General features: G+C 58.8%; 1 protein-coding gene across 2 annotated transcripts in view; it reads left to right on the plus strand.

Moving 5' to 3' along the window:
* The first annotated feature begins 677 nt into the window (after window positions 1-677).
* The window catches only part of RASGEF1A (RasGEF domain family member 1A), a 30,288-nt gene continuing 6,515 nt past the window's right edge, over window positions 678-24,450 (plus strand). For both annotated transcript variants that reach the window (XR_008506365.2, XM_045878366.2), the window contains exons 1-3: window positions 678-824; window positions 20,450-20,650; window positions 23,016-23,138. Coding sequence is in view for 1 of the 2 variants with exons in the window: in XM_045878366.2 (XP_045734322.1) it covers window positions 807-824; window positions 20,450-20,650; window positions 23,016-23,138 (342 nt within the window). In the remaining variant the exon portion in view is untranslated. The remainder of the gene's footprint in view (window positions 825-20,449; window positions 20,651-23,015; window positions 23,139-24,450) is intronic.

Raw genomic sequence — 24,450 nt, forward strand, 5'->3', positions numbered from 1 at the left:
CCCTGTGTTCACTCAAGGAAATGGAAGAACAATGATCGGTGTGACGCTTGAGACCAGAGTGAGCGCCCCGTCAAGGGAAGCATTCAAGCCAAATGCTGGCCAAGCACCTGCTCTGTAGTGGATATCTACGATGAGGTGAGGTCGCAAAGGTGGAAGAGATGCCCAAAGGGAGGAGATGGGGTCACAGCGGGGCTCTCCGCGAGCGGGATCTCACCAACACATGTGCTCGCATCCCGCACTGAGTCCCGACCGACAGAGCACCCCTTCGCCCGGTGGCACATAGGCGCCCCGCAGCATCGACGGCTGGTGCGGCCGACCGACTGACGCCACGGCCCCCTGGCCCTGTACTCCCAGCGCCCCGAAACCCAGCACCAGGCCCGTGCGCCCTGCCCTCGCCGCGCCCCTCGCCGCGCCCCTCGCCGAGCCCCTCGCCGAGCCCCACCCCGTCCCTTCCCCGCCGCCCTCCGAGCGGCGTCCCCCGCCTCGGGCCCCCTCCCCTGCCCCGCTCCGCCCCGCCCCGCCCCGCCGCGGCACGCCCCACTCCGTCCCCTGCCCCCGCCCCCGCCCCCGCCCCCGGCCTAGGCTCGGTCCCGTTTCTGGCTTGACCCTGCTTTCCCCCAGCCTAACCCCGCCCCTGGCCCCGCCCCGCCCCGCGCAAGGCTGTGAGCGAGCCGGAGGGCAGCGGGCATGGGGAAGCCCGCGGGCGGGGTCAGGGGGCGGGAGCTTCCTCGGCGCTCGGGGAGAGGGGCGGCCGCTCGCCGGGCGCTCGCAGCGCAGGGGTACAGCGCGGCGAGCAGGCAGCCAGGATGTTTCTGGAGCCCCAGGTAGGGCTGCGGCACGTGGCGGGTGCGGGGGGGCGGGTCGCGAGGCGGCGACGTGGGTGCGCACGCAGAGCAACCCCTCGGTTCTTGCGCCGCGGAGAGCTCGGGAAGAGGTGCTGACCTCCGGCAATTAGTGAGACCATCCGGAACATCTCTGGCCCCGCTCGGCTCCGAAGGAGCCTGCCCTGGGGAACCACTCCCTCTGCGCGTCCCCACTGGGGCACCTGCTGCCAGGTGGGCGGCGCCAGGGCTCAGAATGGGTGGATGGCTCAGGCTGCCACTGCCCTTCCTGGCCTGGCTTGCTGATGCCAGTGATCATCTATGGCTGGAGGGCACCTGCAAACCTAGTAGGGACCCTATGGGGTGAACAGGGCCAGGGAGGCAGGAGACAGCAGCCCCAGCAGCAGGGCCAGGAGGAGGGTCGCTGCCCTGGGACTGGCGGTCAGGCTTGTTAGAGCCAGGACGACCCTGGATCCTTTCCGAGACTTGAGGGGCACAGAACCACCTGTTTGCCCGGAGGAGGTGGGGGAGAGGAGGAGGTCTGCGACGAAGTGCCCGTGGGAGGTGTGTATGTGTGTGTGCCATGTGTGGGCGAGAGTGAGAGTATGTGAAAATGCAGGCATGTTTATATATGGGGTGTGTATGTGTGAGGGAGAGAGGGAGGAAGAGGTGTGCGGGGGCAGGGTTGTGCCTGTGGGCCCACAAATGCCTGTGTATTTAAGGAGAGTGAGCTCCAGGGTGAGGGGCAGCTTGCTTTCTGCAGGAAAGGAGACTGAGAACATGTCCTGGACTTAATCCGGAGCATGAGGCAGGGTGTTGCATTTCCATGGCTTGTTTATTAGAACCCATCCTTTTGAGACGGACTGGCGGTGTGATTCAGGGACAGGGTGCTGTCCCCGTTCCCAGTCCCCTTAGCATGAAGCTGACTGCACAGACCTGAGAGCTCGGGCCCAGTGAGGGCGGGGGGCACAGAAGAGGCCTCGGCTGAGCTGGCCAGCCTGGTGTGCCGAAGATGCAAGGCGTGTTTGTTTCCTCATTCATCACTTATTCAGCACACATTTACTGAACGCCTGTTGTGGGCAGGCATTGTGGCTGCAGCAGGGAACCAAACACCACAGTCCCTGTCCTCCTGGAGTTCACCTTCTAGCAAGTGAGACTGGGGGAAAAGCACAATCAATAGATGCCACATGAGGGGCACCTGGGTGGGTCAGTTGGACGAGTGTGCAACTCTTGATCTCGGGGTCATGGGTTTGAGCCCCATGTTCAGTGTAGAGATTTCTTTAAAAAAAAAAAACTTAGAAAAAAATTAAATACAATGCGGAATGTTGCATGGTGGTAAGTGATAAAGAGAAAAAGTAAAGCAAGAAAGAGGAATAGGACATATGGAGGGTACGTCGGTCAGAATAGTTTAGGTTATCTGCAGAAACAGAACAACCCCACCCCCCAAATCCAGTGGCTTTTAACAGCACAGTGCAATTTGGACCTTGCTCTTGGGGCGCCTGGGTGGCCCAGTCGTTAAGCGTCTGCCTTCGGCTCAGGTCATGGTCCCAGGGTCCTGGGATCTAGCCCTGCATGGGGCTCCCTGCTCCACGGGAGGCCTGCTTCTCCCTCTCCCACTCCCCCTGCTTGTGTTCCCTCTCTCCCTGTGTCTCTCTCTCTCTCAAATAAATAAAAAAAAAAATATCTTAAAAAAAAAATTTGGACCCTGCTCCAAGCCTTCTTCACTCAAGCTCCCAGGCTGACATGCTCCATGGCAGAGCGGAAGAGAGGCTCCTGCCCTAGAATGTTCATGTCCCACCTGTCACTTCTGCTTGTTGCTCTTGAGCCAGACGAGTCACATGGCCCCCTCAGTATCACAGTAATGACAATCCTGCCCAACCTGGCAAGTCGGGCCCAGTGTACTGACCACCACTTTGGGGGTGCTGTTGGTGCCTGGGGTAGGCAGTTAGGGGAGACCTCGGCGTGTGTGGCTGCACGCGTGAGGAGCTGACAGAGGCGGAAGGGAGCTAAGCGGCATGGGAGTGGAGGGGTACACCAGGAAAACACGAGGCAGGGCTTTGAACAGGAAGCCACCTCTGTGTCCAGAGGCCAGACTGGAGGCTGGATGTCAGGAGCAGAGCAGGCAAGAGGGAGAGGAGGGGGGGCCCGCACCGGGGCCCGGGGGCTCAGATCGGGGAGATAGCGGTGGAGGAGAGAAGGGCCGATCCAGACACGCTCTGAAGTAAAGCAAGAGACCTTGCTGAGGGCCGAGATGTGCCGCTGGGGACAGAGAGAGGCAGGCTGACGCCAGGAGGGAGGACATTGCCCTCAGTAAAAGGTGGGAAAGGATGCAGGGGGAACGGTTGGGGGTGGGCAGGAGGCAGAAGCAGCTTGGCATCCCCTGGGGAGATGTGGCCCTGCAGTGGGCGGGCAGGCTGGAGCTTGGGGAGAGGTCTGGCAGGGAGTGCTAACTTGGAGCCCCGGCTTGTCCTATCCTGTGGGCCCCTTGCTGCCTCCTGGCCCACCGCCTACACCTCTGCCTGCTGCCCTGGCGCAGCCTGCCCCAGGCCCCACACCACCATCTTGCTGGTTCTAACCGCTGGGGCGGGGGCCCCTCATGTGAGCTTCGCCAGGGGCAGCGAGGTGGGCTTCGGGAGCTGCAGAATCTCGTGTTGACCTGGCTGCCGTGTGCATCTGGGACTGGCCAAGGGCAGGAGTACTGGGGACAGCACTGGCTGCAGGTCCCGTACCTACTAAGCACGGGACCACAGTGGTGCGGTCTTTAAGGGCCAGGCACTATGGAGGGCTGCTTGGGGGAGAGAGTCACATGTTGCTTTGGAAGAGGTGAGGTTTGAATCAGGAATGACGTGGCCTATGTTGGAGCTGGGGTACCTGTGGAAGCTGCCTGTACCTTCCATACCTCTGGCCTTCTGGGGCCTCATCCTCCCGGGTAGCCGCTGGTGAGTGACCCGGAGAGGGCTGGGTCTGTCAGGACTGCTGTGTCAGCCAGGAGACCAGTTCTGTTTCCTTGCTCTTTCTTCTCCTAACCTACTGGAAAACCCCTGGTCATCCTTGGAAGCCCACCTCAAAATCACCTCTTTCAGGAAGCCCTCCTTGACTTCTTCCTATACAGAGTTAGTCCCCCACCCTGTGCTTCCTCAGTATTCAGCACAGACTCTGGTCCTGAGCTGCTCACACTGCGCCGTGGTGTTATGTCCGTCTGCCCTGGCAGATACCGAGGTCCATGGTTCTTCCATCTCCAAGTGTGCAGCACAGATCTGTAAGGCCTCATGGATGTTGGTTGACTAAGTGAGGGAAGGAAGGAAGGAACAAACACGAGGACTGAAATGGCCCATGGAGACTGCTTAGTTCTATCTCCTTGTTTTACACATGGGGACACCGAGGCCCGCAGTAGCCTGGCTTACTTGAGTTCAGGAAGGAGCTCAGGGGCAGAATTGGCTCCCAGACCAGGATTCCTCCACTGTGCCGGGTTCTGGGCTGGCCGGGTCCTTGAGGGTTCCAGGACAAGGGGGGATCCCAGAGGCCGACAGGTTGAGGGGCCCTGGGGTGAGTGGTCAGGTGTGAGCATATGCATGAAGGCATCAGGGTTTTGGAGTCTCAGGAGAAGGAGGGCAGCCAGGGACCTTTACTGGGGTTCTTCGGCCTCTCCCCTCAGAAGTCCTGCGGCTTGCAAGGGCTCTGGCCCTGTGGCCTCCTGTCACAGGTGGGGTTTCTCTGGCCAACCCACTGCCCTGCCCCTCAGCCTCCAGTGGAATAATCGTGCCCTGACTGTCCTGCTCACACCCGCCTGCTTGACTGGGGCCAAGCCCACGGCATTTCCCAAATGTCAGTGTGGCTGCCCCACCAGCCGCCCCCTGCCTGAGGGGTGGGGCTGGCGAGTGTGAGTCAGAGGACCCCGGGGGCCAGCTTCTGGGTCTCCCTTAACCCTCAAGAGGTCGCTGTGCCAGTAAGACAAGTGGAAACCCAGTCTCCAAGGTCAAAGGCTGCGGAGCTGACCTTCATCCTGGGGCTAACTGATCCCAGAGCCCGGCCTTCCTGTGAGCACCAGGGCCATGAGCAACATCCTTAGAAGAGGGCTGGCAGGTTCCCAGAGGAGGCTGGAAACTGGCAGTGCCCGGCCCAGAGGGCGCAAAGGGGTGGGGTCATGGCTGTGTGGTCAGCAAAGCGTGCTGTGCGCCAGGTGGCTGGCCGGGGTGGCTGACCTGCGTGGACACTGTGTCCCTGGCCAAAGGCTGGGACACCCGCAGAGCTGGGAGGTCCCAGGGCATGGGCTCACACACACCTCTCCCTATTGCTGCCGCTGGAGTGGGCATCACAGCCCCTGCTCCACGTAGACTGAGTGGGGATATCTTTGGGGACAGGGACACCTGTACCCAGGGGAGGTAGATAGGTAAGCTATTCATTTTTTAAAAATGTATGTTAAATTAATTGATAAGTGAACTCTCTCTTACTAGTTTGAACAGATTTTCAGTTTGGCTTCCTGGAAAGCCTAAGAAATTAATCAGATTATCTGCACATAAGGAACATTCTAGCTCTTCATTTCTAATGTATCTTTTATTTATTTTCTTATCTTATTGTGTTTTCTGAAAGGGGCAAAACAACATTAAATAATGGCAGTTGTCCTTGGCTTGATCTTCATTTTAATGAGAAGGCCTCTAATGTTTTACTAAGTCTGAAATTGGCTCTAAATTTCAATAGATATCCTTCATCATGAACAGGATGCTCTTCTCTTTCATTAATTGCCAAGCGTGTACACCAAGAATGGATATTAAATTTCATTGAAAGCTTTCCTATATCTAACAAGATCATCAAATTCCTTTCCTCCTTGGACCTATTAATGTGTTGACTTATTAGTTTCCCTGAGCTAGATCATCCTCATGTTTCTGGAATAAATCCCACTGGGTCAGACTCAATTGTGCTTTAAAATGCTTCTGGGTTCATTCTACTGATAAGTTGCTTAGGGTCTTTTTCATCTATATTCATAAGTAAGAATTTATCTGTACTTTTTATTAGGGGATAGATTTGTCACATTTATAAATCATAGTTATGTCAGCTTTGTAAAACGAGTAGGAAGGGTTTTCAGTATGAATTGTGTGGTTGAAATAGTTTAAATATCATATAAAATTATCTTATTCTCCAAGGCTTGAAATAATTAATTTTAGAAACTGTCTCAGCCAGGAGTTGATTTAATTTTTCCCTACGGTTTGGTTGGCTGTCAACTTACTTTAATTTGCACTATGGTTATTGGTCTTTTGGGGTTTTAAGCATTTTTCGTCTATGTTGGTTATATATATTTTCTAAATAATATCCCAGTTCAAAATGCTTTCAGATCGTTTAGCACAGATTTATATAGTCGACTCTTTTAAAGTTTCTTCTCCATATCTGAGGCTAGATTCCCTTTTTCATTCCTAGTAGCTGTATTTTTGCATTTCCTCCCTCCTACCATCTTACCCCCCCTTCCATTCCCTCCCTCCCATCCTTCTGCTTTCCTTCCTCCTTCCCTTTCTTCCACCATTTTGTTGATTAGAACTACCAGAGGTTTATCTTTCTATTTTGTGTTTTGAAAAAAAAATCAGCCCTTGAATTCAATCAGCAAGTTCTATTCTCTGTTTCATTAAATACACTAATTTATCTTTCAGTAATTCCTTCTTGTAGTTTGCTTTGCTGCAGGTCTGTTTTGTTTGGAAGCTCTTTTTAGCTTTTTGAGTCAAGTGCTGAGTTCATTTCCATTTTTTCTTGTTTACTTAAAATATATTGAAGTCTATGAATATTTCTCTGAGAACAGCTTTGGCCATATCAAATTTCATGAAGAGTTTTCTTATAAGGGTTATTTCTCTGATGTGTCTGTAATTGGAGTTTTGATTGCCTCTTTAACACAGACATGATTTAGGGAAGTTTTTTAATCAAGTGGGTAGACTTTTAGTTCATCGTTTATTAATATCCAGCTATTGTGTTAAGTTGTGTCCACAGAGTTCGGTCACCCATACATTTCTGTTTGGGGACTCCTTTGGGGTTTCATTGGTGATAGGATGTGTGAACACTGCAGGTGAATACTCTGGATGGAAGAATATGGCTTTCTGTTTTGATAGCATGGTTTCCATGTACTGTCTCCTCATGCTTCCATGCCCCTGGTTCAAGGGAATGCACTGCACTCTATTTATTCCTTTCTACCCCTTGTCTCTGGGTATCCACCACTTGTCAGAAACTGTAGAAGGTTCTAGTTGTTGTTCTGCTGTCTGTCTGGTCCATGAAGGGGAGCTCACTGCATTGTGCTTGGACTTGGACCGCTGACCCATTTCCTGGGCACAGCAGGGCGGGTAGAGTCTCCTGTTTGCTGGCGTCTGCCAACAGGATGACAATTCAAGTAAAGGAAATTGATTTTTATTTGTTTTTTAAACACAAAGGAAAATCGTTGCTCAGCCTAATTAGATGTCATTTAAAAATAAAGGAACTGCGTGTTATTTTTCCAGAACCCAGCAACCCCAGGCAGCCTCAGAGGTGGAGGTTAACAATCATTCCTGGAAAGAAAGGTCTGAGCCACAGCCGGTCCCCCACCCCACCCATCCATGCTGAGGGGTCCAGCCTCCCTGCCTCTCAAGGACCCTCAGCTCTGATGCAGTCCCCTCACTGTTGCCCTCCTGGAACCTGGGCTCTTCCTACCTGACAGGCGGAGCCCTAGTGACGGGACAGGCTCTGAGTGCCAGCCTCTTGGGTGGCTGCTCCGCGGGGAAAGGGGACCCTAGAGGAGCGGGTGCAGTAGAGGTGGGCATCTGTGCCCATGGGGCACCTTGAGAGGACTTTCCAGAAATGACAGGCCTGGCTCCCAAGTAGATCTCAGTTTGCGCATCCTCCTGTCCCAGCCTGCACCTCGCTCAGCCTCGGGAGTCCAAGCCGCCCACGGGCAGGAGTGCTGGGGTGACCCCTGTGGAATCCAGTGGAATGGGCCAAGGGGGAAGGAGGCCAGAGGAGAAGGGGCGAGTGGCCCGGGTGGGAGGCCAGCGTGCCAGCCGGCCGCCCTGCGGGAAAGGGCAGCGATTCTCTGAAATCCTACCTGCTCTGTCCCTGGGCCTCTCAAGGCTCAATAATGGGATGGTTATTGGTGGACAATGACATTTTGTCTCCCGAGCAGCCACCAGAAGAAGCTGACTAGACAGAAAGGGAGAAAAGAGGAGGGGGGGAGAAAAAAACAAGGAAAAAAGCCGGGCTCGGCGGAATTTGTATTTAGGAGTGTGAAGACGAGCTGGCAAGATTCCTTCACTCAATTCAAATAGTATGTGGTGCTAGGAAGGAATTCAGAAGGAAAAAAAATGAATCCTGCGTCTGTAACAAAGCTTTAATTATCAGCATGGCCCCCTAGGCCGGGCCTTTGTCGAGGCGGCGCCCCGCGAGGTGCTGCCTGGCTCTGGTTCCCATGGCAGCCGCCTCCTGGCTGGAGTCCGGCCCGCAGCCCTCCGCCAGGCCCGCAGGGGACGCGAAGGTAAATATGGCCCTTCCTCACGGCTTTCGTGGTGTGATTTCTTGAAGCTTGGCTGATGTAAAAAATTGTCACTCCTTGCCCTCCAAGAGCTCCTGCTGCGGACCTGGCGGGGTGGACAGACAGGTGGGAGCGGCAGGGTGCTCCTGTGGCCCGACCTGCAAGGATGGGACCAGCCAGGTCCTCCCAAGGACTTCCCTGCTGGAAAGTCCATGGGAGTGCAGAGGGAGGAGGGCTGAGGACCTGTGCACAGGGGTGTGTCACCCCCTCCACTCCCCCAACCCGGGGCAGGGGCCAAGCAGCCATCCCGAGGCCAGAGCCAGCTCTGAGCCCCACTTGCCAGGTCAACGGATGTGTCTGCCTGGAAGCAGGACGTAGCTTCTGTCTACTTTCCTCCTGTGGGCAGGAGGGGCCCGATGCTGTCCTGGGCATGGGGAGGCGACAGGGACCCCAGAGGTGGGGTCAGGGAGATGCCAGCCCTGGCCCCCATAATCTGTGTCTAGGAAGGCAGCAGGTAACTGTGATGACAAGTCCACCCAAATCAGCAGGTACTGAGCATGTCCTGAGCCTAGTGGCCTCGCTGCATGCTTACTGTCCCCGCTGTGGTTTTTTGCAGAGGAGGGTGTGGCTCTAGCTGGTGGGGTGGTCAGACCTCACTGCCAGTCCGCTGGATGCCCAGCTCAGGCTTGCAGCCAGACCCCATATACTTGCAGCATGTGGCCCCAGCAGACAGGACCGGGCTCCCTGGTGCTTAAGGGAGACACGCTGCAGCTCAAAGTTAGGAAGATCTGAGAGCTGGGGCTTGGGGAGGGGGAGGACAGCCCCCTCTCCCCACCCCGTGGGAAGTTCCTGCCTTAGGAGTGTCTGAATTCAGGCTGGGGGCTGCTTCTGTCCCGCTGCTGTTGGGGGCCGTCCTCCATCCCTGGGGTGGAGGAGCCGGAGGATGGGCAGCAGGTCTGGAGGAAGCAGCTCCCCAGTGGCCCGGGATCCAGCCCCCTGAGCCAGACGGCAGGCCTGGGGCCACTCTGGGGGCTGGGGCCACGTGTGGTTTGCAGGGTCTTGGCTCCTGGAAGCTCTCGTACCCACCAGAATCTATGGGAATGACTGAGCTAAGCAGGCCGACTCTCTCAAGCAGGTGTTACCTGTGCCCTTTGCAGATGACGCCCCGAGGGCTTGGCCACTGGCAGGTCACCCGCCGTCTGTCTGCCGGAAGGCCCCAGGAGGGGAGGGAGGCCGCCCCCCGAGAGTGTTCCAAGGCCCAGCGCACGGATGCAGCCCCAGCTCTAAGGAACTGGAGTGGGAAGAGGAGGAGAGGGAGGGAGGGACTCTGAGCTTGTCATGAATAACAGGGGTTTTAGGGTGGTGGGGAGAGGGGGGAGGACCGGAGAGGGGAGGTGGCTGCCCTTGGGGCAGATACTCCCCCTCCCCCTGTCTCCCTTCAGACTGCCCCACCCTTGCCTCTCCCCACTCCCTGGCTGCAGGCACTGTGCCCCCAACCCCGCCAGCCCAAGGGTCTAGCACGCAGCTGCTCCCAGCTAGTCTGGGCTCTTGGGCTTGGGTTTTCTGCCAGTTAGTGGGATCCGGGCACCCTCCGGATCTCTTCCTGTCCCCCAGCACCCTGCAATGAGGGTAGGACTGCGGAGGCCATGGTGAAGTGACCTGTCTGTCCCCTGCGGGCCCTCCGGCTTTGCTGCCATTTTCTGGTCTGTGACTTGGGAAACAGAAGGATCACAGGATAGGGGAGATTAAGTGGGATGATGGGGGGACTAAGGAGGCCCTGTCTCAGCCACCTAGCCTGTCTTGCCTGGGGCTGAGGTCTCAGTCTGGCCCTGTGCTTCCCAGCTGGAGGGAGGGAGGAAGCCCCAAGATGCTGGCCACAGCCTCCAGGCACAGAAAACACAATGCGTGTGTGTGATCGCCTGAGCTTCAGTACAAACCAGGAGGACTCCGAGACCGCCCCCTCCCCCTCCCCCAGGGGTGGCAGAGCCGGGAGGTGAGGTGGGCCCCTTGGCTCACCTGCTGAACATGCAGCTTTCTACTCCTCCGCCATCCCCAGTGGGCAGATTCTTAGTTATAATTTAGAGTCATAACATTCCAGAGAATCGAGGCCACCTTCACCATCCTGATGGCCTTCTCTTGGCAGGGGCAGCCCCCTCCCACTGCTGGCCCCCCTCAGGTGCTGTGACTTGAGGGGGTCCAAAGAGTAGGCAAAAATCTTCCTTGCTGCAAAGGATCCACTAAAGGTTTACCAAAAGATTTTGCATGTGTGCAAGGAATCCTATAAAAGTGTTGGGGGGGGCATGCATTTAAACAAGCATTTTTTTTTTTTTAAAGATTTTATTTATTTATTTGACAGAGAGAGACAAAGCGAGAGAAGGAACACAAGCAGGGGAAGTGGGAGAGGGAGAAGCAGGCTTCCCTCCGAGCAGGGAGCCTGACGCGGGGCTCGATCCCAGGACCCTGGGACCATGACCTGAGCCAAAGGCAGACGCTTAACGACTAAACCACCCAGGCGCCCCTTAAACAAGGATTTTATTTACAAATTTGTTTTGTCTTGCAACCTCCTGCTCACAGTTCCCTTCTGTGTAAAGTGAGGGTCCCCTCAGCCATTCCTCTTCTCAGCCTGCGTCCCAAGGGGGTCAGCTTCGGATCCCAGGAGAGCCTCCTGGAAGGGGTGCTTCATCCTGGACAAACGCCAGAAGAGTCTCCCCGGAGCGCCATGTAGGCAGTGGAGGAAGGCGGGGAGGGCGCCCTGCCCACTGCAGCCCCACATAGGGCCGCATTTAGCGTGGCTGAAAGATAATCAGGAAAATACTTGTTGGGAGTGAGCAAGCAAGACATGCTCCAGGGAAGATTTCCAGGGAGGCAGTGCGATGGAAGACTCCTAGGTCTTGGGGCCTGGAGGCCTTGGCACCAGCCCTTCCCTCTGCTCACCGTGCTCTTCCTTTTCCAGAAGTCTCTTTTAGGGAGGCCAGTCTCTCCACCTGGTTAGGTTACCATCTGCTCTGTCCCCACACTCCTGATCCCCTTCTCCTCTTCCTCTTCCACAGCACCGATCTCCTTCAAACCCCTAATAGCACACCCATAGATATGGATCGTTGTGCATGGCAGCCACAGTCTGCTCCAGTGGGGGCCCCGTGGGCACCCCCGTGGGCACAGAGAGCCTTGTTTCCTTCATTGGTGGATCCCCAGTGTCTAGGCAGGTCTTCGGTAACATTTGTGGATGGATGGATGGTTGGATGAATGGGCAAGGAGTAAGGGTTCTGTGGGACACCCCACCTCCTACCGCACCCCAGTGCAAATGATTTTAGAGAAGCAGACAGCCCTAGAAGGGTGATGGGGGCCATGGTGCTCCTGCCCAACCTTGGCTGCCTCAGAGTCCCCAGCAGGGCTGGGCTCTGTGTGTCGCTGGCCCTGGTCCAAGTAGCCAGCATGATTTTCTCCCCAGTTGCAGCCTCTGAGTGCCAGTGGGGCTCCTGCCTGTTCCCACCAAGGCTGGATTTTTCTAGAACCAGGATGCAACCCAGGATAGCTCCCTGAATGCACTCATTCTGAAATCTCTGCCAAAGGCTGCCCTCTTGGTTAAGTGGCCCACCAGGGTGGCCCACAGGGCTGGTACCCAGCTCTCTCTAGGAGCACGTTCTCTCTCTCCCTCTCCCCCTCCCCTCCTCCGTCTCTCTGTCTCTCTTTCTCCTCCAGCCAAAAGAGGGGAGACTGGCAAGATGTGTAATTTTCGGTTGCTAATTGTGATGCCCTGCAGCTTGCTGAGCTAAAAATAGTCTTCGTTTTTGTTGAGTAGGTTAAAAAATAGAAGCCCACGTGCTGCCTCTAAAAGAAGCATCTCTTGCGAAGCCTGGCTAGGCGAGGCCGGCGGGGGCCCCTCTTCCACCGCCGGGCACGTCCCTGGGCACTCATGCGGGATGGGCCCCGAAGGCCATTTTGTTCCCGTTTTCCAAGAAGCTGGGATTCTTAACTTCGCATCCGTAGGTGAACTTCTGGGAACCCATCAATCCCTGGAATTACATGCAGAATGCCGTGGGAGTGTGCATTTATCCACGTGTCCAGGGCCAGGGCCTCCGCCTTCCTCTGACGCTCAGAGGGTCAGGCCCCAGCCAGGGACATTGTTGAGCAGGAACGACAGTCCTGAGAAGGAGCAGGGATGTGGGGCTGACAGAGTCACCGCCACCTACCTGAGCAACGTTATACAAGTGCTGCAATGAACCGTGGGGGTCTCTGTGCCTCCCCCTGGCTTAGGGGGCATTGCATCATGTGAGATGTGTGATGCCCAGCCTCTGGCCGGGCTCCAGCTCCTCATGACAAATATTTGAAGGTTAGTCAAAAGAAAGCTTATCCCCGCTTCTGTGTTTCTCAGAAATTTCCAGAATTGCAGACTCCACAATCTGGAAGGGGTTCTAACATTCTGACTGTCCTGGGAACCTATCCCTGTTCTCCCCTTCGGAGTCGAATGGAGGCCTGACACTGTTCCTGTCCTGCTGTGCAGGGGACTGTCCCCTCCATGGGCTCTTGTCCCCACTATCGGCTAGGGCAGAGTTGGCTCTGTCTGAGGTTAGCCAGTTATCTTCTGTGTTCCTCCCTTAGTCCCTCTGGGGCTGAAGGAAGTGCTTGCTTCCTGCAGATGCCCTGGGTCGGGTGGAGCCCTGCCTCCCGTTGCCCAGGACAGGCCTTGGGGACAGAGCTGGTGTGGGGAGCCCCGCAGTGGGGCAGGCCACTGCCCCTCCCGGGATGAGGCTCCTGCCGCATCTGGCGGCTCTGAGTGAAGCCCCTGGGGGGTGCAGCCATGATCTAGAGGCTCCCTCCAGGGCTGGGAGGCCGGGGTGAGGGCCTGTTCATGGGAGAGCAGACCATGGGCACGTGGACATCTCCAGGAAGGTGGCCGGGGCTGCCCGGACAGCCGTGAACGCGGATGGCTTGGCACACAGCGCAGTCATTGGATGTTTCTCCAGAGTCAGTGTCCTTTATATTCCCTCCCCAAGTATGTTCAAGTAAACTGTCGGTGAGGACATCAGCTCGTCCGCTGGGGGAGTGTTTTAGGAGACTGCTGGGCGGTGTCAGGCTCCCCTGGGCCTCGCGGGGCGGCTCGGTACAGGGAGCAGGAAAAGCCCTCAGAAAGGAGGGTGACCCTTACCCAGGCCTGGGCGGACATGGGTGTATGGGACATGCAGTGATGGGCGCATTTTGGGTGCTCACAGCAGGCTCTGGCTGTCGTAGTGAGGCCCTGGCCTAGAAGGATCTGGGCCTCCGCCAGAGCTGCAGCTCCCAGGAGTCCAGGGGGCTCTGGGGGAGACGGCCGTGGGGTGCAGGGTCTGTGAAGGCCGTCTTGGGCACCGCTGGGGTTTGTGAGTCGAAGGACTGTGGCCCAGGTTACAGAAGGTGCACACAGGTACGGGGCATGGCTGTCCCTCCCAGGGCACATCTGGCTTTTGCACACGTGTGGCCCTCTATGTTTTGCTGCCCGAGGGAGGGGCACGGACCCTGAAGGGCCCCAGTTTGCTGGCGCCACGTCAGGAAACACTGTGGCAGTGGGTGGCACTCACATCTCCAGCGGAGGTCTCTTGAAGAGGCTGCACGAGGGAATTTGATTCATAATCCTCTACAGAAAACTACAACTCCTCTTTCCCCATCTCCGCCAGGTCTCTCGGGCCACCGGGGCTGCCCGTGTGCTCACCCCTTAGTCTCTCCAAGTCTTTGAGACCAGCTGCCCCCACCCGCTGTGCTGCCCTCTCCTCCTCCTGGGCCCTCAGTGCACACTCTTGATGCTTTTGTCCTTTTGTCCGTGCGCGGGGAGGGGGAGCGTGTGCGAGAGGCGGGGCAGCTGCAGCTACTCAGAAGCGAAGTACTTTGGCTGGGTCCCCAAAAGGGGCCTTTGATCTGAGTTGCGTGGATGCAGAGCTCCAGACCGCCCCAGGCGTCCAGGACCACGTGCAGGCAGTCGGTGGCCGGGCGAGCAGAACCTGGAGACCGGGGTGATCTTCTGTACTCTCACGGCCTGGCGTGCGAGCCCTTGTCCTGGGCCGGAGCCGTCCTCTGGGCGTTCTCCCCTGCACTCCCCAGCCCTGCTGTGAAGTTCTGGGGCCAGTGCCCTGTCCCATAAGCTCGGCCATCAGCATGTGTCTATTGTGGGCGTGGCACAGGGGGACAGGAACGAGACAAATGGATGCTCTTCTCTGAGCCCAGCTTCCTCAGAGATTGGAGCGTGAGCCAAAGCTTACGTGTCTGCCACCTACTGGGGAGCCTGGTCCCCAGGAAGCAGGCGGGAGGGGATGGATGCGTGGGGTGCCTTCCTATAGGACTCCCTCTCACTGGATGTCTTTGGAGAGGCTCTGTAAAACTTTTCTAACTCGAACAGTCCATCTGGGGTGAGGAAGGGGAATTTAGCTCTGCCTCCCATGTCCCATTGATTCGAGCTCACCCCTGCGGTGTAACCTGGCCCCCCTGACTTCCGGGTTGTGCGTGGAGCCTGGACGGATGCACAGAACGTGGCCTCAGCGAGAACCCACAGCTGAGGGCAGGAGTCATGTGGCCTGCTGAGGGGTGAGGCCCTGGGCCAGGGGCTGGAGGTCAGAAGCGGTGGCAGCCAGTGCTGGTCACTCAGGTGTCACTGAGGTCACTGAGGTCAGGCACAGAGGTGGCGGCCCGTGGTGGCATCTAGCACTGCTCCCGGGGCTACTGGCTTTCATTTTCTCATCTAGCCCTCACCACCACCCTGCCAGGGAAGTGGGCAAGAAACTATACCCAGTTGAGAGCAGAAGAAACAGGCTCAGAGCAGCTCAGAGGCTTCCCCATTGTCCTTGAGACAGTGTGTGTCTCCTGACTCCATTCTGGACTCTCCCACTGAAGTCCCAGACCTGAACCCCCATGAAAGGACCTGGGCAGGTGTGGGTGGGTGGTCACGGATTGGGGTGCAGACGAGGAGCATTCAAGGAATGGAGTGGCAGGAGGCCGGGGGTTTCCCAAGGTCATGTCCCTTGTTGGGCCTTGGAGGGGGAGCAGAAGTGAGCGCTGAAGCAGGGGTAGCTGCAGGACCCCACTGTAGCCACTTCCTGTTCTGGGGAGCAACAGCACGTATGGCAGATGGAGCGGAGTGGTGCGGGGAGCCCCGGGAAGGGGCCCAAAGATGGAGAGGTTGACAGTGCAGCTTATTGCTTGGCCCACCTGGCCTGCCTCACCTACGGCCAGCCTCCTGGACACGGCTGGTGGCAGGTAGCGGAGGGTCCCTGGGACCAGCCCTCCCTGCTTGCCCCCATCCCACGCCAGCCGCCACGGTGCCACCCTCCCAGGGCAGGAGCAGTGGGCGTGGCCTCTCTCCCGGTCCCCTGGCCCCCCGGTCCCCTGGCCCCCTGGTCCCCCGGCTCCCTTTGAGACTTGGGGCCCAGGTGCAGGCAGGACTCCCCCATAGACGCTCCCGGAGAGCAAATAACACCAGGCGCGAGCCGGCCCGCGCTGGCCCGTGGCTGCCGCCTCTACACTCGGGGCCGGGTCTCTCCCGCCTGCTCCTGGGTACCGGGGCCCCGGGCCTGCCCTTGCGCTCACCTGGCCCCGTGAGGACGGTGGGAAGCTCGTGAGGCCCAGCTGCCAGGAGGCGGGCAATCACTTTCACCTGCCTCTCTGTGAGCCACGTCTATAATTGGCAGGTGCTTGCCTTCCTGCCCGAAGAGGAGGAGCCGCAAGGGGCGGAGGAGGTGGGGAGTGTGAGTCCATCTCCCACTCCCCGCAACAGGCTGCTGCTTTGTCCGGGTGGGCCCCAGCCTCGGGCCCCGGGCCCCGGGGAAGTCGGTGTGGAAGGCTGGCCCACCCCGGCTCCGTCCTCCCCCGTCCTGGGCCTGGCCTCAGGAGGCTTCCAGAGCTCTCCTCCGAGTGTCCACAGCCTCCGGTCGTGTCTGGGTGTAGCCAAGGGCAGCAGAGGTGAGCGAGAGGCCCCCTGTACCCCCTGCTCCCATTTTCCCCTAGAAAACCCTGAAAACCGCCCGGCCAAGTCCGGTTAAGTCAGGATTGCTGGGGGCGGGTGGGCAGAGTGTTTTCTTAAACGCCCCAGGTGCTTCTGGAGTCCGGCGGCGGGACTGACCCGGGGGGAGGCAGGCTCTCCTCACCTGCAGGCGAACGCTCTCCAAGGCCCAAGCCTGTCCCACAAAAACGCCGTCTTGACGCGGCAGGCGGGCCGGGGCTGGAACCCGTCCTGCATTTTTGCGAGGTGGCCGGTGGAGGTGCTGCTGGTTGAGCCTCGCCTGGAGCAGAGCCGCTTTCTGAGAGGATCGAAAACTCCCAACTCCCGAGGACCGGTGAGTCCGACCGGGGCGAGGCACCCCGCGCACCAGCCCCCTGGTGGTGCTGCTGCCGAGCTCGGGCAGCGCGCTGGCCTGAGGGCATCCGTGCGGGCTCGGGCTCTCTGAGGCCCCTGGGGACCTGTGCGTCCTGGGCAACCCCCACGGCCTGTGCCAGGTGCTGAGCGGGCACGTCTGTGGAGTTCGCTCCTCCTGGACGGGGCGGTGAGAGCACGTCTCGCGTGCCACACTTTACACAAGTGCCCATTTCATCCTCCCAGCAAACCTCGGACGTAGCCCACCCTGTGCCCATTCCCCAGATGAGGAAGTGAAGGCTCCGAGAGGTCGAGGACCCTGACAGAGCTCCAGGTGGCCGGGCCACGCTCAGGTTCAGGTCCCCCTGACTGCCTTCACGGCTGTCCTGGCACTGCCGCGACCTAGCTGTGTGACCTGGGCCGGTCCCCTAGTCTCTCTGTGCCTTGTCCTCATCTGCAGCGTATGGAGAATAATGGGTTTTGTGGGGGTTCTTGCGGGGTCCGTGAGGATTAGTGAGACGACTCGGTGCTCACATTGGCGTCACTGATGGCTCGTGTGATGGACTCAGTCTGAGCTTGGTTTCTCATTATGATGACACTTGCTGTGTCTCCCCCACCCGAGATAGGAGCCACTCTGAGTGGCCCTTCCCTGAGAAGGGGGCCAGTCAGGGACAGTGGACACACAGGAGTGTGGCCAGTGATGGCAGTTCCTGCTCTTGCTGGGATGGGAGGGGAGGACGCCCCGTGCAAGAACAGAGGGGACCACGGGGCCAGGTGCGGTGGCCCGCGGAAATGCCAGGCAGGTAGAGGGCTCCGCAGGGCTTGTCCCCAGCCCCACTTAATGGCTGCAGAAGTGGAGGCTGGTTAGACTTGGCCAGGGGCAAGGAGCTGGCTGTTGCAGAGTAGGCTTCAAGCCCGAGGGTGCTCTAAGTCTTTGCCCACTTGGCATTGCACCTGGAGACCCCTCAGTGCTCATGGCTGCGGTGGGGGCTCTCTTAGGGACTGAGAGGCCCCCAGGACCCGTGAGCTTGGTGCACAGAGGAGGGGAGAGAGGAGGACATGTGGGCAGGCAGCATCCCTGGGGGAGGGGGTCCCCGGGGAGGGTAGATTCGGGGGTGGTCCCGTACAGCCCCTGTGGGCCCTCCCTGTTCTCTGAGTGGGTTCCAGACCCCTGCCTCGAAGCCTGCCTCTTCTGGGGACCCACGGTGGTCCTTCGGCTCCTGCCTTCATCCACACGCCCAGCCCTGGACCTCATCCTCTCTAACATGCCTTTATAAAAAGTGCTGGTTTCAAAACTCAGCCTCTTTGCACTAAAAAAAAATTATTTTAAAAGTGACAAAATGGATGTGCCATTTAGAAAAGTTACCAAAGGGCGCCTGGCTGGCTCAGTTGGTTAAGCGACTGCCTTCGGCTCAGGTCGTGATCCTGGAGTCCCAGGATCGGGTCTCGCATCGGGCTCCCCGCGCAGCGGGGAGTCCGCTTCTCCCTCTGACCCTCCCCCCCTCATGTGCTCTCTTTCTCTCAAATAAATGAATAAAATCTTTAAAAAAAAAAAAAAGTTACCAAATAGCTTGCAAATGTATAGAATGGAAAGTGAAAGTCTCCTCCTTCTCCAGCTCCCTTGTAGTAAACTCTGTAACTGGTGTGGTGGATGGCCACATGTTTCTGGGCGTTTATGTAAACTTATATTGATGTCATTGAAAAAATGGGCAATATGGGATCTTGTGCAGTTGGGGAGTCAGTTATGGGGTCCTCAGCCCAGCTGCTCCCTGAGCCGAAGGGATGAGCCTCTCCTGGCAGCTTGTTCCTGTGGCCTTCTGGGCTGGGCAGGGCGTAGGTGGGGTGCACTGGAGGACTGAGACCCCCGTGAGGGTGAGGAGCCTTGGGGGAGGAGCAGGGTGATAACTCCCGGGCTGGCCACGGGCAGGTGGCTGCCGAAGACACATGGACTTGAGCAGCCTCAGAAGCGGCCCCCTGCCCCCACCCCAAGACATCTTGCTAAGGCACAGATCAAGGGCTGCGCCTGAGTTTCTGACTTGGCAGGGCCTGAGAATGTGCATTCTGCCATGTGTTGAGCGGTGTGTTCTGTGAGTCTGAAGCCCCATCCCAAGTGGGGCAGCTGAGCCTGGGGACCAAGGGCATGTCAATCCCTCGGGCTTTCCTTGAGCTCTTACTCTCCTTACAGAGGATTTTTTTGAGACTCCTAAGGCAGCCTTCGGGTGACTGGCAGGTAAGCCTGTGTTATTTGGGCCGAGGGCACTTTTCCCCTCAGGTGAGGCTCAGCTGATGTGCTGTGGGGTGGTGGTCGGATCTGCTTGTGTAGACCTCAGAGCACACTGGCCCTGGGCCCTCTCGTGACTAAAATAATCATGACTACTGTTTGCTCGCACGGTGGGGAAACTGAGGCCACACGGGCTCAGAAGCTTGCGCCAGCTTGGGTCAGAAAGCAGGCTAGGGCCGGGAGCAGCTGCAGCAGGGGTGAGCACTGGGAAGCCCACGGAGGGCGTATGCAGGGCGGCCTCCACCTCTGGGGAGGCAGGGCCTCACGGCTGCCTGGGGAGGCCGGTGCGGGGCGGTGGTGCCTGCTGGCCAGTGCTCACCAGACACGGGAGCGAGCACAGGAAGCCCCGCTCCTCCACTCTGACCCAGACCAGCCTGCCCTCTAAGCGGGCAGACTGCGGGACTGGTCAAACCAGTAGCTCGGGCCCCTCTGGCTGTGGGAGGGAGAGCACGCACGTGGGCACTAGAGGCCTCGGGCTGCAAATGTGCCTCACTCGTCCCCGTGCGGCGCCTCCCAGGCACTCCCAGCTGCGTGGGCCATGGGAAACTGAGGCCCAGGCGGGCTGCAGACTCCCCTAGACCTCAGGAGGACTTCCATGAGGCTCTGCTGCAGTGTGAGGCCAGGCCAGGACCCTGTGGGTGGCCCCAGCTCTGGGGGCACTGAGCACCCCCCAGACTGCTGTCTGACATGTCAGACTAATAGGCGTTTCAAATTCAGCATGTCCAAAAACAAGTTCCAGATCTTGCCCCAAACACCGCCCTCATGTTCTTCCCCGTGCTGGTCAATAACTCAGGCCCAAGAGCATCCTTCACAGCATCCAGAGTCGACCCTGCTCCCCTCCTCTGCTACCACCTGACCTGAGCAGTCTCTTCCTGGGTTATGACAAAACCTACCAACTGGTTTTCAGATCCTCCCTTGCTGGGTCTCCACACAGCAGAAATACTGACCGTCACTGTGAGTCAGGTCATTCTCGTGCTCGGAGTCCGCCTGCCTCCTGTCTCACGTGGAGGAAGAGCACATGGCTCCCTAGCCCCCAGGTGTGCATAGGCTGGTTTGTTATTCCTCAGACGGTTCTCTCTGCTTCTTCCCTCCAATACACACTGGCCTCAGGACCTTGGCACCTACTAACCCTTATGCCTAGAATGTTCCTTTCTCATTCCAGGGTGCTGCATGACTAACACCATCAGTCTATTCCAATGGTATCTTAGCTGAGGCTGCCTTGACCACCCCTACATTGCTTCATGTTCTCCTCCATAGTTTCTCTTCTTCCACCGGAATGTAACCCCAGGGGCAGGGTTTTGTGTGTCTAGGCTCCAGGAACGAGGCCTCGTATGCACAGAGCAGGTGTTGAAGAAACATTTATCAGACACCTGGTGGCTGCAGGCCAAGGAGCCTGCCTGCCCACCCGAGCTGAGCTCTAATGCCCACCCTTGGGTGGGGTGCCCCTCCTGGCCCTGCTGGGGCTCGCACTGTATACCTGCACACACTCAGGATGCAGGCTGGCCCGGGAGGAGGAGGGCCTGGCGGCTGGGCCTCTGATGCCTTTTTCTTCTTCCCAGGAAACTATGCCCCAGACGTCCATTGTCTTCTCCAGCATACTCGGGCCCAGCTGTAGTGGACAGGGGCAGCCCGGCATGGGGGAGCGAGGAAGCGGGGCCGGCAGCTCAGGGGACCTCGTCTTCCAAGAGGGACGCCTCATCTCTGGGTCCCTGGAGGCCTTGATGGAGCACCTGGTCCCCACAGTGGACTATTACCCGGATGTGAGTCTCTAGGGCCTGGAGATGGGTGGGACTGGTGGGGGTCACCCAGGTTCCAGGGGAGGTTGCTTCTGGGATGGGGAGGGGCAGGCTATCAGGGAGCCTCAGCCCTACTTCCTGCCTTGCCCCTTGCCCCCAGCCTAGGGGAGAGGAGCCTGCAGTGACTTCCGGGCTGACCCCGGGCAGCTGGGAGAGAGCCTTGATGGCACAAGGAAGCAGATACACAGGGGGTGGGACAGGGGCCTGAGCTCTGGACCGGGTCTTCAGGGAAGATGAGGAGTCTAAGGGGAAAGGCTGGCGCCTTGGGGTCCTGGTGAGGGTCCACCCAGCATGTGTCCTGTCCCTGAGCTGGGAAGTTTGTTTTGTGCATGAACTGCCATAGTCCAGAAAAAGGGGAGACAGCCCCGCCATGCCTGGCCAGCATGCAGACCCCAAGGCACATGGCTGCGTGGGCAGGACTAGCCTTCGGCAGCAATTCAAATCCTCCCTCTTCATTTCAAGATGCCATGGGCACATTCTTAGAAAGATTCCCTTGTCACGTGTGGCTTCCCTTTTGCCTCTGATAAGGGGCATCCCGTAGCAGCAGTGGTGTTGGGCCTGCCCGCTCCCTTCGGAGAGTCAAACTGCGAAGGCTTGTTATCTAATGGTGCTGGAGCCAACTCGGTTTCTGGGTGTTCCTGGCCCCCCCCCTCAACATGTCAGGCGTCCTCCCTCCCTCCTGGGGCTCTGTCTACTCCATCCTACTAGAAAACCCTCCCAGAGTTGAGCCGGGGCTGCTATTGGTGGTGCGGACCTGGCAGCTGGGGACCAGTGGCAGAGCCGGGGAGAGCGGCGCTGAGGCCCTGAAGAAGCCTAGGGCAGGGCATCAGCGCCCGGGGCTGGCACCTCCAACCCCAGCACCGCTCTGTGGCCTTGTGGGAGGAGCTACTCCTCTTTCAGGTCTGTCCCAGCGGAACCTCCTCAGCCGTTACCCAGGATTATCGCCCAGACACTATGCCCTGGCATCACAGCGGCCTGCCAGGAGAGCGTAAAGGGGTGGTAGAGCAGAAAGGTAGGACTGGCGAGCCCAGCTGGGCACCAGCTCCCACAGCCTTCCCCCACTGCCCCTGCGCCATGTCTGTGGGCAGCTGGGGATGCATGCGCACCAGTGAATCTCTGTGCTCCTTGGAAGTGCAGGGCTCCTCCCTGTGTGCTCTTCTTGCCTTGGCTGAGAACTCCAAGGTGTGATGCCTGGGTGACTGTCATCATACTTCTGAGCCATCTGCTTAGAAGGGGGCCACCGACCAGCTGAGATCTCTGAGCACCCGTGCCGCTCAGCCTGGGGACCGGACACGGGAAATGTGTGTGTACGTGGCGGGGTGGGGGGGGGGGCGGTTAAGAGGAACCCCTGCTGTTCCCAGGAGAGTTTCCTCCAGTGGCCTCTGAAGGCTGCATGAGGGCAGTGAGGGCCTGAGGCCCTGAGTCCTGTTCCACAGGCCTGTGCTCTCAGCAAACATGGCCCAGCTTGCCCAGACCTGCCCCTTTGGGCCCAGAGTGGAGGCAAAGGTTCCTAGGCGCCCCCCAGCCTGCAGCAGCCATGTAGGGGTAGAATATCCAGGAGAGCCCCAAACAGCTTCCCCCCACTCCCAAGTTGAACCCGTCCGTAGGCAGGGGCCAGTGTGGAGAGCTCACAGGTGCTGACCCGTGTCCGACAAAGTGCTTCAGAGAACCCTGGGCCCTGCTCCCTTTTAGTTCAGATCATGAGGACCCCTCAGAACCTGTCCCAGGCAGCCCAGTGACAAGGGCACAGGCTGTGGGACAGAGCGGCCCGGGTGTGCCAGTGGGGAGGTAAGGCCCACAGCTGGCTGGTGACTGCTTGAGCGGTCCCCTATTGCCGGGTGCTGGCTCCAAGAGCGCCCTACCCTGCCCCCGGCTGGCCCCCCGGGTAAGGCCAGGGGTGACCTGGAGAAGCACGCTTGGAGCCTGGCCCTGGGGGCACTGTGGACTAGGCGACAGGCTCACCCAGGTTGGGAGAATCCCACCAACATCCAGGCTTGGGTGTTCTCTCCCCTCGTGGGGAAGGACCGAGGGTGGGGGAGAATCCCAGCAGAGCAAGACTGCTGGGAGCTGAGCTTGTTAGGGGTGCACCCCGGAGCTGCCGGTAAGTGGGATCTGATCTGTGCCTTGTGGGGGGCGGGGGGGGGCAGGACTTGGGTAGCCGTGAGAGAAAAGGGCGTTCGAGGTGCAGCAAGGCGCGCAGGAGAAGGCGCGGCTGCTGGATGGTGCCGTTGGGCCTGGGAGGTGGCTAGCCAGGCTCTGAGCAGACCTGGAGGGGGCCACACCGGCTATGACCTACTCTTCCTCCTCTCTCCTGGTCTCTTTTCTTCAGAGGACATACATCTTTACATTTCTCTTGAGCTCCCGGGTCTTCATCCCCCCTCATGACCTGCTGGCCCGTGTGGGGCAGATCTGCCTGGAGCGGAGGCAGCAGCTGGAGACGGGGTCTGAGAAGGTAAAGGTGCTGATGGGGGCTACCTGTCTCTGCATCCCCGCTCCCCCCGGCTCACGCTGGGGAGAGAAGCAGGCTCAGAGTACGCCGGCACGATGGGTCTGGCTGACTGGGCCGGGTTGGCTTGTCTCTGGCCCGCTTGGCACCCCGGGGGCATGGCTCCCGTGGGGCATGGGGTACACACAGAGCCAAGCAGTCTTCATGGGATGCTGAAAGTAGCTGCTCTCGGTGGGCACTCACACCTCTTCTCAGGAGTGGCCCGCAGCAGACAGCCCCGCCGGCAGCCCTGGCCAGCGCCAGGCCCCCAGCCGGCAGAACAGCCACCACTCTGCGGGTGGGAGTCGGGGGGCAGCCCTCGCAGGCTGACTCCTGCTCAGAGTGGTTTTCAGTGACTTCGGTAGGGCTCTTTGCCCCTGTTGTCTCTTCTGATTGAGCCAGGCTCTGGGTGGCCAGGACGGCTGGGGGCGTGTGCTTCGGATGAGGCTTTTAGAAGCCCAGTCTGGTGCAGAAGATGGGGCGGTAGGTGTGCGGCCCGAGAACTGGCAGGGCCGAGTCTGGGCTGCGGCAGAGCATGTCCTGCCCCTGTTTGCTGATGACTTTGTCCTCTACCTTCCCTCTCCTGTCCCTGCGGGTTTGCAGCTCAGGCTTCCGGGCTAAGTCTCCTTGTCAGAGGAGGCCATCCCAGGGTGCAAGGAGACAGGCACTGACCGCAGAGGATTAGGAAAGGCTCCTGAAGAGACAGGTGAAAATAAGGCCAAGTGGGGTGGGCGGGGAGATGAAATTATAGGTGGAAGGTCAGCGTGGGGACAGTAGAAGACTGAGAAGAGCCTGGGGTGAGCCCGCCAGGTTGTGTCCATGGTGACATGCACTGTAGGGCCTCTTGAGTCCAAGGCTCTAGCTCCTGCTGAGTGTGGGGTGCTGTGGTCATCTGGGGGGAGTGCCATCAAGGCCTCCCGGATGCTGCGGGCACTGGACCCTGGCGAGGAGGAATAGCTGCAGGGAGTGAGGCGGCCAGCTGGGAGAGGCCTTGTAGGGCACGAGGTGCCATCGTTAGGGAACCAGCTGGGTACGTAGCCAGGATCAGGCCGGCTGGAGGCAGCTCAGCAGGGGTGGGGCAGATGTGGACAAAAAGATGTGGGGATGAGTGGCTAGAGGCCCCCAGGGCAGCAAGAACCGTCTGGATTGGGCAAGTACAGGCAGGCAGGGAGCTGGTCAGAGCTGAGGAGCTGTGGTGGGCGCGGGAGGGGTGTGGGCACATGTGGTCATTTCAGAGGGACAGTGTGGGGTTGGGCACTGAGAACCAGCTGGGACACTG

Source organism: Mirounga angustirostris, unplaced genomic scaffold (genome assembly GCF_029215605.1).
Source record: "Mirounga angustirostris isolate CCGP_5_RB_7025 unplaced genomic scaffold, mMirAng1.0.hap1 SCAF_6, whole genome shotgun sequence".
Lineage (NCBI taxonomy): Eukaryota > Metazoa > Chordata > Mammalia > Carnivora > Phocidae > Mirounga > Mirounga angustirostris.